Genomic DNA, 17834 nt, shown 5'->3' with positions numbered 1-17834 from the left:
TATGTTTTGTACCTGCATGTTCTCTTTTTGTAGAATTGAAAGACTGTCACATAAGGGTGTGAGGACAGGTATGTTCTCCCCACACCAAGAGACCCTAATTGTTGATATGGTCCGTGAGGACAATGCCGAACTGTACACAAGTGGCAAATGCATACGGTTTCTGTTTGTTTTGAACAAATAATATGTGTACTGTAAATGCAAAAGATCTTTGTTTTTTGTACTGTACACACCATGGACAAGAACATGGTCAATCACAGTAGCTCTGATTTCGTCAGATATTACTGTTCTTTGTCTTCGCTGACCACCTTGACCACCTTGACCTCCTCGACCTCCTCTCACACAAACTCTTCCTCTTAGATTTCTATCCATTGTAGTGCCTCACAAATCAGTGCTCTCTGAACTGGCATTATATATTCCCTCACATCATTAGCCACAAGTGTGATCAATTTTGAGTTGTTGTGTTCAAGTAGTGACAACCGTGCTTTAATTGTGTTTGACTTTTGCCACCTGTGCTTACCATTATGCAGCACATGTGCATCACAATGAAAATGTGTTGGTAAGTTGTGTCTAAACAGGTGAAAAGTCAATGGAGTCAATCAGTGTGTTCAAGCAACAGAGAAATTGGTTCAGACAACAGGGTTTAGTGTTTTAGCAATTGAGAAAAACTGTATTATGGGGTTCATCAGAAAGACTCTCGGATGAGAATATTACTATACAGCGAGTCTGAAACTAGTCAGACAGAGGTTGTCAGATATTTCTTGATTCACCAGGTGACACTGAGTGGAAATGTGTTTGTTTGATTCTTTGCGATGCTTAGCTTTCTGCTACTTCATTTTACTCCATGAAAAAAACTGTTTCCTCGAAGGCAGCACCGTGACTTTGAAGTCACAATGAGGTGCTTTGTTTTAAAGTATTCTGAGGTGACAATGAGGTACGGTTTGGGTGTGTGCATGCTTGGTTACATGACTATTTGTCAGCATCCAGGACCCTGTGTGTGTGTGTGTGTGTGTGTGTGTGTGTGTGTGTGTGTGTGTGTGTGTGTGTGTGTGTGTGTGTGTGTGTGTGTGTGTGTGTGTGTGTGTGTACAGTATACAGTACATGTGTGTATGTGACAGCAGAACAAAATGTCCTGGCAGCTTGGTGGCCTTGAGAGCGGTTACTGTTGTTTCCTGTCAAAAGCTTGACAGGTCACTCCATTCTTAGAATAGAACAGAGCAAACAAAAGATAAGAAAGGTGAAGAGAAAAAGGGCGCTTTTGTTACATTTTTGCTTGGACTTTGTAATCATTTTGGTGTCACAAAAACTTTTCTGAATGAGATGATAATTTGACTTGAATAGACAGGAAGACAGGAAAATAAATGATTCTATGGGGTGTCATATGTGACAAATGCTTATTCTTCTCTCTTTCACATCAGACCACCAGTTTCCTGTCAGAAGCCCAATTTTCAGCTGAGTCACCAGAGACCCTGGATCCACTTTTCAAGTTCCATGAGACCATTGCAAAGGTAGGACCAATTAATCCCTCTTTTACCCATACAACCTTCAGCAACATGCAATACCTTCACTGCAATTGTGTCCCAATCAGCCCACAATTTTCATGCAAGACAATGCCCCCTGTCACTCTCCAAAACAGGTTGAGCAGTTCCCTGGAGCTAAGAATATTGAAACAATGAAATGGCCATCCCAGAGTCCAGATCTAAACCCCATAGAGAATCTCTGGAAATCCTTGGTGACAAAGTAATGTCTAAGAAACCCACTCCAGTTAGTGAACTGTGGGAGAGACTGAGTCAGAATGGACCAAGATCAAACCAGAGCAGTGTGAGAAACTAGTGATGTCCTGCGGCCGCAGATGTGCTTAAGTTATTAGTTATTTTTACAAAGAATGCACTATTTTGTGATATATTTTATCGGGATATGAAATGACCAATATCTTGATATTATATTTTGGTCATATCGCCCAGCCCTAATACAACATATGTATCACAGTGGCTGACATGTCTCCCAAATGATATAACACTTCAACAGTATTAACCATACCATGAAGCCTTATACTTAATTAAATACTATTACAATGGGGTCAGGATAGTTTTGATTGCTCTTTTCTATCAAGTACTAAACAAGCTAAAAGTAGAGAAAAGGGAAGAGTCTAAACAAATATAAGATCAGCAGTTATTCAGCCTGTTGTTTCCATTTGTACTGTATATTGTGATATGTGCAGAAGCAGACAATACAGTCAAATAGGATAATGTCATATGAAAAAAGTGAATGGCTTTGTCTAAAACTTAATAAAGTAGTTATATTGGCATTTATGTCTGTTGCTAACAGCTATCCAAAAGCAGGCAAGGTTGAAGTACTACCTACCTATAGGCTTTGAAATTAGAACCTGACAAATGCGAGTAAATTGTTTGCAGTAACTTGCAAAAACGCAGACCATCTGCCACTTTGACGGACAGGGGAAACACAAAACAGAAATTCAGTAAGATAAGTGTATGATTTGATAGAGTTACACAATTGAAAATTGCTTGCAACTGCTGTATAAATACGCAGTTGGCCAGTAGATAATGGTTATGAATGACAGTGACTCTTCACCTCTGACTTCTTGAGCACATTGAAACATACTTGGTACCATGCTGCTAGATAGATAGATAAAATTAGCAGATAAAATGTCTGAGTGGCAGACAGAAAAAAAGTGTACTTGCCTGCCACAGTGACAGGGAATGAAAGAAGTTAATTTCAGACCCTGACTACCTATCAAAGTGCCGGGTGATCATTTTAGTTGCTCAGCAGCTCATAAAATTGGATATGGGAAGAATGTTTAAAAAATAAACTCAGTAGATGGTAGGCAATCTTTTCATAGAGATTTAAATGCGGAGCATGGTTTATCCTTAGCATGAAATTTCTTTTCCATTTAAGTCCCTAAAAACCATGTCAAATCTAGCCTGAAATATATGTCAAGGAGTTTTGTATTGCTGCAATATAGTGAGCAAACTTATGCTGAGCTGAGCTTCATGCCTTGTTGAGCACATGTAGTCCTTCTGCTGCTAAGCCAGCAGCTGTCAGTCACTCAGCTGGTGTAGCAGCTGTGACAGTCAAAGTCTTATATAGTATTGATATTCACTGTAGATGAAGGAGATGAGGTGCAGGAACAGTCACTACTTTACTTTCAGTTTCCTAGTACAGCATGTCTGAGAAAAAGCCACAGATGCTCAGCCCTTTTCCACTCAGGGCTTAACATTTTTCACTTTGCACATTCATTCAGTTTTCAGAACTGCAATGTGTGTTAGGAAAATAGAAAAGGCATCTGGAGGTAAAAAGCAGCATGGGAAAAGAACACTTGAACAGATACATGTGCTGCTAAATAAGTATCCTGTGTTATAAAAGTCAGGCAAAATATGCACTGTTTACACAAGCTGTTGCCAAATTATAAATTCTATGTCATCGAATAGTTTGGATCTTCTAACATAACCTGTCACTGTTAGGACAATGTACACAACTTACACAGATACAGTGACATTTTTATTATCTCTTATGGAGGCCCAGCTCTAAATGAACAGACTTTATGTGTGAAATCACACTTAGTTTCCAAGTACTGCCGTGGCAGGAGAACTGCCCTGCCAAAACTTACACAGTTAGCTAGGCCGGTAGCTCAGCCTACTATTGTGTATTTTCATCTACTCAACGCCCTCTCCAAATAAACAAACAAAGCAATGTTTATTCAGTATTGCAGAGAGGAGGAGAAGGCAGGAGCAGTATAATTCGGGTGAGAAGAATGTGTAGGACAGAGGACAGCAGGTTTTGCATAAAAGAGGCTTTTCTTCTGGTGAACAGGATGCCATCTGTGTATTTAGCATTCTGTCTGTAGTGTGTGCTTGTTTAATGTCTGCATAATCCAGACTGTGACTTTTAATGTGTATGAAAAGAGGGGATGGGTTATTTGGGAACAAATCCCACCTGCTGCTGGCAGGAAAAAACGTGTGGTTTTAGTGGTACCTAGTTTCTTAAATGATATCATAATTAAGCAGTATTACACAAGAGGGTGGGCTTTACCAAAAGAGGTTCTTCTACTAGGTCTGTAAGTTTCACTGAAGTGCTAGCTATCACAGTAAAGCTCATGGTCTAGTGTAAAGGTGCAATTGTACTACTGTTGCCAACTAAATTAAAGATACTGTTCCAGTCTCCGTGGGCGGCACGGCTTTGGTGGTTAGCATTGTCGCCTCATATCAATTCACATGGCCTTAGTTCCCCCTGACACCACGGTAGATGGCCTGGTAGCCCACTAAAATTCTGCTGTATCCCTCAGCCTCAATTCTGTTGCCCCCCTCAAGACCCATACTGTCTTTTTCATCCACCCTGCCCCATGGTTCACCACTAAACTCCACAGCATGAAAGCCAGTGGTCGCTAACTGGAGCGCTTCTACAGGGGAGCAGGTCTCACAGTCCACCTCCTGGCATTAAGACCATACGACAGTATACTTAGAAGCTCTAAAGACCAAGACCCAATATTACTCCACCGTCATTTTCTTCCAGCAAAACAATCCCAGAACCCTGTTTTCCATCATAAATTGCCTACTCTGACCTTAACAGCTCCCAGCTGGTCTTCAACCTTCCTTTCCTGAGTAAAATCCTGGAAAGAGCTGTTGCTGACCAACTCCATCAACATACTACATCCATGACTGACTGGTAATGTCAGTCTCCATGTGGACGGCTGTACTATTTCCCCAAAGTGTGCAACCTAGGTGTCATCCTTCGCTCTCAAAACGAAAAGGCATTTCTAGTTCCTATTAAGTCAGCCAGCTAACTTGAGCTCACATTAGCTTTGTGGAGATCAGGGGGTCTGAATAAAACTGAATAAATTCCACACACAGAGACACAAAACTGCCTTGCTAGCTCAATCTTATTGTAACTAAGATATCTGCTGAAGAAAATCATTTTTCCATGGACAGATTTAACTTCACATGCAGGGTTACAGCCAAAATACAAAATACATGGACCTCATTTCTGTTGTGGGAGGCCTGCAGCAGAGCGTGGCCAATACATTCAACATTATATTCATCATGTTTGATCAAGTTAATAGCCCTGTGTGTGTGTGTGTTTTCATGAGTTCTTTAGAGATTTTTAGTTTTCTCAGCATTTTCCTTTTCAATAAATATAACCTTTAAAGGTTGAAACCGGCATTGCTTAAATTTTTTGCAAGAAGGTGTATTGCGTCAACTGCCTGCTTATGCATTCCTAGTGCGCTTGTACAAGAACAAGAAAACTGGGCTCCATTTGAAAAAATATTCCGTCATAGCAAACTCTGCATTGTACCTTTACTACAGAAAGCTCAAATGTGTGTGTGTGTGTGTGTGTGTGTGTGTGTGTGTGTGTGTGTGTGTGTGTGTGTGTGTGTGTTACTGTCCACCGTGGAGGCGACCTTTGTGTCCATCCCATCCCTGCTGGATGGTGATTGCTTGGCTGAAAGGCTGTTGGTTGGCAGCTCATTTTTCTCTCTTTATGTTCATATTTTTTTTCATTCCACGGCTCCTTCATCTTACCAATGACCTATACACAAAGACAATGGAAATTAGGACAGGTCATGTTTGCTACTCAATACATGCATATACAGTGTGTCATGACTCCCATGTTTAAAATCCATGGGCATGGGTTGATGGGGTTTCTGTCGGTCAGTACCACTACTGATATTTTGAAGTCCTTCCAATTAAATGACAATCTGCGTCATAACTGACCTTCATAACAACACAAAAATGCAGTTTCTAATCTTACTGTTACATATCAATGTTTTAAGGTTTATACCATGGTTTGGATTAGAATATGTCAGATCATTAAAATTAGGGAGTGATCAAAGTCATAGTTAAAAGAAATCAGCATTGACTTTCGGTAATGATGGGCAAATGAAGTTTCATGCAGCCTCATGAAGGATTAGTTGTGTTTGTTGAGCTCACTAGATGGGAAAAAGGCTCAATGAATGGTGATTCAGTGTGTTTTCAACCCTTTGTTGAAAAGAGAGCTCCATCTAGTGGACTCCGTTATTCATATTTGAAAGTACTGAAACAACAACTTAGATGGCACAGTGTATCCTACCATGCAGCTAATGTTGGCTTACCAGTAGTCTGCAGCTGCACTTTTTGAGATACCATGTCTACTGCCAGTCGGAAATGACAGAGAAACAAAGTAAGTGTCAAATCCTAACTGTCAAATCTTCCTGCTTCCCTGAAGTCGCCGATGTGAAAACATTTTGCAACATGCAGACGTCTAAAAGCTGCTAAAGGTCTTTGTTACGTGAACCTAAATAGATCATTTTTGGATATTAAGGAAGTCTTAGGAGCCAACATATACATAAATTACAGAAAAGTATGATTACCAACTGCTCCAAAAACAACACAGAAGACCTGTTAAGTGGCTGCACACTGGTAGTTTAAAACACATGACCGATAAACTTGACTGATACACCTGACTGTGCTATTTAACATTGTGAAACAGAACTACTCATGTTTGGGCAACCAAACCATGTGGTTAAGTTTAACCAAAACAAAAATACTTGGTAAGAGACAAAATCAGGGGACCTGTGTGCACAGCATTGCTACAACATTCATACAGTGTAACCACTGCACTGGTTTGCCATTGAAGTGAAGATCAGAGGGGGTACCTGAGGGGATACCATATCATATTCTGTCACCTTAGCTGTGCTTGTTTCTACTATTCTGTTGTATTAACTGCCTTAACATATACGTCATATTCACATTACTATAAATATTATAGTTACTGTTAGGCTTTGCTTGCATCTCTGGAAGTGTGTCTGTCTGTCTCTCTCTGTCCATCTGTGTGTCTTTTCTCTCTTTCTCTCTCCTTTTCTTCCTCCCCAACCGGTCAAGACAGATGGCCGTCCTCCACAGAGCTTGGTCTGTCTGACGTTCCTGCCTGTTATAGGGAAGGTTTTCGTTGCCACTGTACTCTACAGAGGAATTTTTGGGTCTATGTAAATCATAAATAAGTCATTGAGTGTGGTCTTTACCTACTCTGTAAAGTGTCCTGAGATAACTTTTGTTATGATTTGACACTATAAATAAAATTGAATTGAATTGAATTGAATTGAAATACCAGTGAAGAGGGTTCTCTCAACAGCTGTAACAACTGTGATCAGATCCTGATCGTGATATGCCGAGACGTCTGTTTTGACAAATGTGTCTGTCAGCATCCACTGACAGTGCCATTACAGAAATGAATTCCATCAATCAGCCCAAGGAAGTGTGGCATGTATGTATAAAAGGGGCATCTCACTTTTCCACAATGCTGGTTTGCCTTGTTAGGATTAAAGTCCAGATATTCAGGGGCTACTCTGGAAACAGCAGGTGGGATCTGGACTTTGGATAAAGTATTTGGTGGTGTAAGCCCTTGTGTAAAAATTCAGCATGGACAATCTTGAACATCCTCTTTGAGAAGCCTTTAGCAATAAGTACCACAGCACTGAGAGTCCAAATTGATTAGGGCAGTTGTTCTCAAACATTTACCACCTCAGCAAATATCTCAAGGATCTCCAAATACCACCATTCTGACTGACATTAAGATACAGTAGCACAGGACTATTCAGCTACAGACAGTTCATGCAAGAGGCAGGTTCATTCCTAATATGATTATTGATTGTTGTTGACTGTTAACCTCATGCTGTAGAAAGGAGTAGCCCTAGAACTGGCACTTAAACTGTTCCACACAACTCTCATACAAGTGCCAACCCTTCATCAGGTTTCACTGGCGCTGCTAAAGTAGCCACGAGCACTTGCACTTGTTTGATTGTTGTTCCCTTCAATTCAACAGGGCTGTATTCTCTTGGCCAGCTCTCCCTTAAAAAAGAGATTTAAACCTGAATAAAAGTTAAATAAATAAAATATTCTCCTCCTGATCTGCATTATTTCTCTTCTTAATAGTTCCTGCTTGTAGCCACAGATTCAGTGTTTTCAAACCATTCATTTACTGTATTGCATCACAGTTTAGTGCATAACGTTTCACGGCTGAATGTGTGTGCCACGTTCAAGAATGTGAATATGTAGCAGGTTGATATTGAAACAAAAATATCACAGGCCAAAGTTATTTTAAATTACATTTACATGGACTTCCGGTTTGGGTGAGATGGAGTACACACAGGCCGAGTCTTGCTCCCGCAATTTTAAATATTTTTTACGTTTCAGGACCCCGAAAGTCACTACAATAGTAAAATATATGACAACGCATGTGACCAGACAGACTGTAAGAGACCAGGGGGTGAAGGCTAGCCCCACAAGGAAAGGCAGGTGGCGAGATTAGCACCATTACTAATCCCTTTGAGCAGCACCGTGCAGCCCTCTCCGTCAATCTCAAAGCCTCCATTTCAACACTCGAAAAAAAGCTGGACCACGTCCACGCCACAGTGTCCGACCACACTCACAAGATATTGCCTCCTGTGCCACGCTAACAGAGAGCAACTCTAAGCTGCTGGCTAAAGTCAGTGAACTGGAGTCCTGCAGCCGGCGCAGTAATATCCATGTTATTGGCCTACTTGAATTGGTGGAGTGGCCGCGGCCGACGGCCTTCTTCGCAGAGCTGCTCGTTGAGGTTTTCGGCGAAGACTTCCTGGAATCACCGCCGGAATGTCACAGGGCTCACTGCACGCTCTCTGAGAAACCGAAGCCAGGGAATTTTCTTTCTTTTTTTTAATTTTAGGGAAACACCCATTCTTCAATACCAGGAGGCTGCTCAACATCATATTCTCACCTGGGTCTGACATCCCGAGGTCGTGGTGGCGCTAGATGCAGAGAAAGCCCTCGACCGGGTGGAGTAGGGCTATTTTTCATTTTAGAGAAATTTGGCTTTGATTCTAATTTTTTTTTTTTGGGTTAAGCTTCTGTAACCCCCTTTGCATCTGTAAACACTAATGTTGTCCATACAGCACATTTCCCTCAACGTGGGACCCGGCATGGCTGTCCGCTCTCACCCTTGTTGTTCAACATAGCCATGGAGCCATTTGCCATCTCACTAAGAACCCAGAATGAGTTTGATGGCATCACTCATTTCGGTCTAGTCTACCAACTCTCCTTATATGCGGACAATCTCCGTTTTATTTCACACCCCATATCCTCCCTCCCCACAGTTTTTATCAATTCTGGATCAGTTTAGGCACCTATCAGGTATAAGTTTAATATTCAGAAAAGTGAGTTATTTTTTTGTCAACAACTTGATCGCGATCACTCCCACAATCCATATTCTTCTTTAAAACAGCTGACAAGGGGTTCAAATATTTGGGGGTGTTTATTAACAGCTCCTTCAGGGACCTTTTTCAAAAGAAATTCCAGCCTCTATTAGATAAATGCAAGTGAGACTTGGCTAGAGGGACGGGCCTCCCTCTGTCCCTTGCAGGCTGGGTTAATCTTATTAAGATGGTAATTTTACCAAAGTTTCTGTATCTTTTACAACATCTCCCAATTTGTCTTAACAATTCGTTCTTTGCTAATCTGGGCCAACAACTTAACGCCTTTATTTGGCAGAAAAATAAACTTTTATATTGGCTTTGCGGTGAAGTTGCAATCGTCTGCCCACCCTGGGCTCATACTGAAATAACATAGTCTTCCTGCTCTTTGCATTATACGGTTTGCTCACAGCTCCCCATAACAGCAGACAAGGTCTCACCCAATCCGGTTGTCGTCAATACCATAAAAATTTGGATCCAGTTCAGGAAGCAGTACAGCTTCGCATATGGTCAGATAAGGGCTTCAAAACACTTGATGAACGGTATGACAAAGGTGTTTTTGCATCCTTTGCATTTATGTCAGACAAATACAGCCTGCCTAATAGCCACTTTCGGTACCTCCAAATGAGACATTTTATCCAAAAGCAATTCCCACATTTTCCCAACTGCCCCCCTGAAGCTGAGATGGACCAATTCCTGTCTCTCAACGTACAACACAAATGACTAATATCTGTCATTTCCAATAAGATTGCTCTTCCGAGCCCAGTCCCCACTGTATCACCTAAAAATATATGGGAAAAGGATTTGGGGGTAGACGTTACTGAGGTCCAGTGGAGAGACATCTAAAACTGGTCCACTCACCCTTAGTCTGTGACAGGCAAGGCCTATTACAGTGGAAGGTGTTTCATAGAGCCCATTTTACCAATGCTAAATTGGCTAAGATACAGTATACCCTAGTCACAGTGACACTTGTAACCATTGTAAGCTGTCCCCAGCCAACCACGCACACATGTTCTGGACGTGCCCAAAGCTTGCTGAATTTTGGTCAGATATATTTCAAACCCTCAAAGAGGCTCTTAACACAGATTTGGAACCAAATCCCCTGACTGTTCGTTTTGGGCTTCCTCCATCTAAAAAGTTGCCCATTACTACACAACGTGTCGTGGCCTTTACCACCCTGCTCGCCATACATAACATTCTCTCTAGATAAGTTAAGGTTTTCATAGAGGGGATCTTTGACAGCATTACACAAAACGTGGGACCCACTGCTAGCTCTTATTAGTAATAGTCTCACTGTTACTTCTGGAGATGCTGAGGACACTTCCTAGTGCCTGGAAGGAGAGACTCTGGCCTCTGGCCTGGCCATTTCATTGTTTCAATATTCTTAGCTTTAAATAACTACTTAATCTGCTTTACAGTGTGAAAGGGGGCATTGTCTTTCATGAAAGTTGCAGCTGATTGGGAGACAATTGCAGTGGAGGTATTACATGTTTCTGAAGGAGGTTCACATAAACATTTGCATTCACCCTGCCATGTAGCTGTACAAGAGGCCCAACTGCTGCTGCAGAAAACATCCCCCAAACCATGACCCTTCCTCCTCCAGATTTAACTGACTTCTTTACACACTTGGGGTTCAGTCTTTCCCAGTCCTACGCCCAACATAATGTTTCCCACCAGACCCAAATAAATTGAATGTACTCTCATCACTGAAGGGCACTCTGGACCGGTTCTCTTTCGTCCACACAACATGCTCCTCAGTAAAGGCAAGTCTAGCCTTTTTATTCTTTCTGCTGATGAGAGGTTTGGTCACTGCAGAGTGGGCTTTCAGTCCAAATTGTCTTAAATGATGAGACACTGTGTGCAGAGACAGATCCTTGCCCTGTTCAGCACTGAACTGCCAAGCACCTTCAGCTGCACTGTTGAACCGATTCCCCATTGAGTCTTTATATAATCCTGTCCTCTCGTTCACTTGTTTTACATGGTCGACCAGCCTTTCTGAGGGACTTAAATGAATCTGTGTCCTTGTAAAGTTTCAATATTCTGGAAATCACAGACTTGCAATGCTGAGAAGGTCATCCCTTTGGCCTTTATCTGGACAACCTACTGTCTCAGGGTTTCAGTCACCTTAGAGCGGCTTGACATATTGCAAAGTAACAAGTGGAGCTTTGTCTCCAGGTGACAGATTAACACCAATAACTGTGAGGGATCTTAAAGTGTTCTCTAATTTTGCTCACTGCTTTTTTTTTTTTAAATAAAGGTTTTTGTTGAAGTGCCTTGGTTATTTAAAAAGTGGTATACTAATATTGTTTAAAGAATAAAATATATAATCTAATAAAATCTTGACTAAATCAAGAATTTCTACTTTGTTCTATAATTTTGATCTCCACTGCATCTAGCAACTTTTTCAGCACCTTGGACAGCGGCATTGGGTTTCTTTGCCTTTGCCCTGCTCAAGTGTTTGCAGTGATTCCAATTTTTTAGATCCCTACTCAGTTTGATTTATGTGATGTTAAGAATGATAAACAAGGGAGTTGTCCTTAATGGTTGCAGCAAAACAGTAGCAGGGGGGAGAGTCTGTACACACCCACAGAGCCCTGAGATAAGTCTAAACAGGTCGAATAATTTTAAACACTGGTGTGGGTGGACTTTGACTAGAGGGTTTAGAGGGTGAGTGTCTGGATAATAACACTGGAAAAACACAACTGCATAAATTGTTATAGTAGCCAGATATACTGCCAGTTTTCTAATACATAAATCATATTACCTGAAGAGTGTGTTTATCTACAGAGATGTGCTCTGTCGTCAGTGTAAAAGCTTTGATAAAAATGCTTGTGTGAGAAGGTTGCAGCCATGGTGGGCAGAGGAGAAATAGGGTTGTCGTTTGGCCTTAATCATCACATCCTTGGAGATCAGGCAAAGTGCCAGATGTTATTTGTGCTGCTTGTAAAAGGTTTGGGAGTGAGAGCGAGCGAGAGAGCGAAAGAGAGAGAGAGAGAGAGAGAGAGAGAGAGAGAGAGAGAGAGAGAGAGAGAGAGAGAGAGAGAGAGAGAGAGAGAGAGAGAGAGACGTCTAGAATTACAGTTAAATAGAAACACAAGGCTGAGTGTACGCTGACACAACAACATGTCATGATGAAGGGCAAATGGGAGGTGACAGAAATGCTATTCCCCATGTTAAATATTCAGATTGGGAGAGGGTAAAGAAAGGCAGAAAGCCTGTGTGACCTCTTTTTGTGTGTGTGTGTGTGTGTGTGTGTGTGTGTGTGTGTGTGTGTGTGTGTGTGTGTGTGTGTGTGTGTGTGTGTGTGTGTGTGTGTGTGTGTGTGTGTGTGTGTGTGTGTGTGTGTGTGTGTGTGTGTGCTGTAGATTCTATTGTGAAACAAGTAAAATGACATTTAAAAACCTAAAGCAAACATTGGAAGACACAATGTTTATTTTTCACCTCATGACATCTTTGATTTGAGTTACAGCTAATGTACACCAGAAAAATCATGATAACGATGACCTTGATTATGATAAAGATGGGGAAACGTGTGCATTGCAAATAACAAGTAATGTCAGGATAGAATAAAGTACAATACAGCATGAGTGAAGCTGACGAAGGGCCCAGAATTTGGTCAGTGGGTTGGGGCTGTTATGGTTTCCAGTGGAAAAAAAAATGTTTTTTCTCATTTCAGAGCTAAACTTCATTCAAGTCTAAACCATAGAATAGCAAGGCTGAATTCAAATTTGAGGAAAATTAATTGAGTTTTATTAACTAATAGGAGATAAAAGACAAATATATATAAGACTTTTTTCCAACTGGATGGCATTTCAGGGGGAGTAGAAAGCTTTTTTTCTTTTTTACACTCAAATAATTATTTAACCAACTGCCGTATTGTTTGATATAATTGGTCAGTTGTAGTTTTGACTCATCTGACCATGCTTTTTTGCAAGTAAATTTTACCAAAACAATTCTGGTCTGGCAACACCCCAAAGTGCTGGACATTAGCTTTTAGAAGCATCTAACTCACAGTCTGAAGTGCAATTATATAGAACAAGGTTTTGCTTACCTGGAGCCACAAAAGGGGAAAAAAGTCAGAACACCTCATTGAATGCTATACAATTATTCATTCTTGTACTTTTTAATGATTTAAAATGTTACTGAAAATGAACTTAGCATTTAATGGCTGTTGTAGATTATCCTGTACTGTGTTCTGTCTTAGGTCTTATTTTCTCCTTCCACTATCCAGCCTCAGTTTTCCACTGTGTTTTCTCCTCTTTCTCCCACAGTGTCTCCCACACACACACTCACACACATATCCTTGCTCTCTATGGGATGGTATGTGCATTGTTAGTATTGTAGCTCAGGGACGCGTCTATACTCTGCGTCCCTGTACTCATTTGTCAAGTGCGGTTTTGGACCCAGCTTGGTTGGGAGGGTTCAGGCTGGCAGGTGGCTACAGCAGGCATCTCCCTCTCTTTTTCTTGCTCTCTTCTTGTCTCCCCAGCTCCCCTGGCCTCTCTAACTGTCTCTCAGTGGGCAGTGTTCTCCGTGTAAGTAATTTTTTAAGCATGACGTTGTGTATAGTTGGCTTCCCCTGACTTGGCAAGGCTAAGGCATTGATCAAGTCATTGAATGACAGATAGCGCTGGCACGCTCCTTTACTGGTCCCTGTTGCACACTGCTGAGCATACATATTAGATTGGAGAGATGTGAATGTAAGTTTGTGTAGAATGCAGGCATTTTGTTTTGTAGTGTTTGTTGACTAAACCTAATCTTAACTTTTCCTTTAACATTTAGTAACTGCCGTGTAACAGTTTTAGAACAAACGTGTTGGGGACAAAAGACTCGAGGACAAAATACTTCTCTTGCCTCAGGGCATTCATTTTCGACAGGTACGTCCTCGTCCCTGGATATCCCTACTATATTTACAAGCAATTTTCAAGTATCACTGAAATTGATTCCATGTCCTTGTCTTTGAGGGAAACACTAAAGGAGGCGTAGAGGGACAACAAAAAGGTAAGAAAATACAGGGAGAAAGGAAGGGCAGATGGTAACAGCAAACAGACCCAGAAATGGACACAGGGACAGAGGGAGAATGACAAAGTAGCAGATAAGCCTGCAAATATAGATGAAGGTTATGGTGATGAAGACTAAATGCCCCAGATCCCTCCCTGAGAGAAATTGATTTGGTATGAACAGGAGGCAAGTTGAATGAAAATGGGAGAATGGATGATTTAACTAAAGAAAGAAAAGACAGAGTGAAAAAACTCAAATACAGACATGGCAGGAGCCAAATACAGGATGAAAAAGCAGTAGAGGGTGAAAATGACAAAAAAGCACAGCAGGAAATGAAAAAGAACAGGAAGAAGAAGACAGCAGTAAGAGATCCTTTTGCTGGGAAGTGATTCAGATGCAGAAAAAGAAGATGAATAGGAGGGATATTTAGAACATTTTTATCTTTGGGTCTTTGTTCATCTGTCTTCTTTATTGGGTTCTGTGAATCTTTCACTTAACCTCCTTTTCTCATCTCTCCAAGAACACAAATGTCAGATTTGTTCAGTAAAGGAATTTCTGTACGAAGATTAATTAAAATTAATTTGAGGGTGACTCAAGGTTTAAGCCAAAAAGTATAGAGGAATATCCTCTAAATGGGAATGTCAAGTATTTAAATCATGACACTTTCAGTCGGTGAAAAACACAATGAAAAAAGCATTTTCACACTCAAATTTCTGGCAAAATCCTTTCGATTTGCGAGGTTTCCGTCAAAGAGAGGCTAGAACTTATAGGATGCTTTTTTTTTTACATTTTACCACACAACAATCACAAGAGCTCGCCATATGGCCTGAAGATCTGTCTGTAGATTTGGATATTTGTTGGGTACAGAATTATGTCTTCTGCATAGAAAAAAAATAGATAACATTTAACATGGTGCCTAAAATTGACCCTAGAACCCTTTTATAGATCTTTAGAAAGACAAAAACCCAGTGTTGCTTTTACTAAATGTATTCAATTTTAGAATAAAAATAAATACAAAAAAAATCTAGACTCGGCATAGACTTAGACTTAGACTTCTCTTTATGATCCCTTTGGGATGACTCCTGCAAGGAAATTGTATTTCCAGTGGCTTACAAGAACACAAGGGAGGTATAACAAATACAGTATAGAATAACCAATAAACTCTTAGGTAAATAAATACAGAAAGTATAAAAAACAATAAACAGTAAACAATAAACTCTTAGTCAAATAAATATGAGGTAAATGTAAGAATACAGGTAAAATAAAATTCACTGAAAATTGAATCAGATGAATTAAATATAGAGGAAATAAAATATGTATGACTGTATATGACAGAAATGAGCAGTGAGATTAAATTATTGCACTTAAGTGGTGGATAAAGTTATTGCACAAAGAAAAGAAGATAAGTGTCCAGGTATGAAAGAGTGGATTATTAATTGCACAGTGAGTGGCTCCCACTCCCTCCCTTCTGTCCTCTTTATTTCCTCCTCCCCCCGAGTGAGGAGTTGTAGAGTGTGATGACCTGAGGGACAAAGGAGTTCTTGAGGCTGTTGGTCGTACACTTGGGTAGGTGCTGCCTTCCACTGAACAGGCTCCTCTGGTTGCTGATGACAGTGTGCAGGGGGTGGCTTGCATTGTCCATAATGTCCAGCAGTTTGTCCAGTGTCCTCCTCTGTGCCACCGTCACCAGCGAGTCCAGTTTCATGCCGACCACAGAGCCGGCCTGCCTGATCAGTTTATCCAGTCTGGAGGTGTCCTTCTTGGATATGCTGCCCCCCCAGCACACCACAGTGTAGAAGAGGACACTGGTGACCACAGACTGGTAAAACATCCACAGCAGTTTGCTGTAGATGTTGAAGGACCGCAGTCTCCTCAGGAAGTACAACCTGCTTTGTGTCTTCCTGTACAGGTGGCTGGTGTGTGTTGTCATGTCCAGTTTATTGTCCAGCCACAGCCCGAGGTATTTGTAAGAGTCCACAGCCTCCACCTCAGCTCCTTCTAGCAGCAATGTCCCCTTCGGGGCTCAGAGCTGCTGACCACAGTGTCAGACGTGGTGTTCTTCAGCCTGACATACTGTGGCCTGTCAGGGAGGTAGTCTCTGACCCAGTCCACCAGATAGGGGTCCACTTCCATCCTGTTCAGTTTGTCCTGAAGTATAGAGGGCTGGATGGTATTAAAGGCACTGGTGAAGTCCAAGAAGAGAATCCTCGCTGTGCCGCTTCCCGTATCCAGATGGGAGTGGACTACATGCTGCACTGAGTCCAGAGCTAGATGGCATCCTCCACACCAACATCTGGCTGGTACGCAAACTGCAGGCAGTCCTGGGCGTGTTGTACCTGGGGTCTGAGGAGCCACTCCAATGTCTTTATCAGGTGTGAAGTGAGTGCCACCGGTCGGAAGTCATTCAGCTTGCTGGGCCTGTTCTTCTTGGGAATTGGAGCGATGCAGGATGTCTTTCAGATGATAGGCACTCTCCCTTGGCTGCAGGCTAAGGTTGAAGATCTATTGTAGTGGTTCCCCCAGTTCTGCAGCACAGGTATTCAGTAGTCGTGGACACACTTTATCCGGGCCTTCTGCTTTCCTGGGCTGGAGCTTCCTCAGCTTTCCTCTGACCTGGTCTGTGGTGATGTAAGGCAGGGATTGGGTTGAGGTGGAGGAGTAGGGGGATGTTTTTGTGGTGTCGGGGGAGAGGTGTGTAGAGGGAAGAAGGAGAGATGGCTGCAGTGAGGGTGGGGGGGACTTGGGCTGGTTAAACCTGTTGAAGAAGTCATTCGCCCTCTCCATTGTCCCCCCTGTAGCTCTGGTGTTATGACCTGTGTTGGTCCTCACACCTTCCCAGACCTCCCTCATGTTGTTCTCCCTCAGATTCTCCTCCACCTTTCTCCTATAGCTGTCCTTTGCTTCCCTCACACAGTGTTTCACCTCCTGCTGTGCTGCCTTCATGGCCTCCCTGTCCCAGCTCCTGAAGGCAGCCACGTTAGAAACACACAATCTCTACACAAGAATAGCTAAAAAGTAGAAAGAAAGAGGTCAAAATAGGATAAAAGAGCTAAAACCGGAGAGCTACTGGAGAGGCAGTCGTCTCCTACAGTGCCAGCACTACATAGGTGCATGATTAAACATGATGACTTTCAACCTCTAGTATTAAACTAATTGCTTAAGAAACATGAGCAGTCCCACCTTCGCTAAATGTTCTCTTTTTTAACCTATATACAGTATAACATTTTGATAGTCAGAGCTCATTAAGTCATAAAGAGTTATCCACCATTAACATCACATTGTCACTGAAAGAGACATAGTATAGTTTCTGTCCTTTGCTTTTGGTGCTTTCTATTTATTTTACTTCCCCTCTTTTAAGACTAATTACTTGGAATAACCAAATAGATTTCTTCAGATGTACATTATTTGTCATTTCTATTGCCATTATTTTACAACTACAAATTATACATAAAGAAATGTCCAGCTCTGGCTCACTACCTCACACACTATGACATTTTCAGTAGGCAGGCCATGCAACTCAAGTATATTCTGACAGGAATGGAAGCATTTGCTGTTATGGGGAAACAAATCTAACTCTTGCCCTACTATAGTTTTCTATCAATTATACAAAATAAAT

The 17834-nt window shown here is 41.6% G+C and overlaps 1 protein-coding gene across 1 annotated transcript in view; it reads left to right on the top strand.

Moving 5' to 3' along the window:
* naaladl2 (N-acetylated alpha-linked acidic dipeptidase like 2) overlaps positions 1-17834 on the top strand; it is a gene marked incomplete at its 3' end in the record, with an annotated part of 492390 nt that overhangs the window by 366922 nt on the left and 107634 nt on the right. Inside the window, exon 12 of the mRNA XM_083911485.1 lies at positions 1416-1505. Within this exon, the coding sequence (XP_083767611.1) occupies positions 1416-1505 (90 nt within the window). The remainder of the gene's footprint in view (positions 1-1415; positions 1506-17834) is intronic.

The sequence above is a fragment of the Echiichthys vipera genome, assembly GCF_963691815.1.
Source record: "Echiichthys vipera genome assembly, chromosome: 3".
In the NCBI taxonomy this organism is placed as follows: Eukaryota; Metazoa; Chordata; class Actinopteri; order Perciformes; family Trachinidae; genus Echiichthys; species Echiichthys vipera.
Note: the sequence above shows the minus strand (reverse complement) of the source record. Positions and strands in the feature narration are given on the sequence as shown.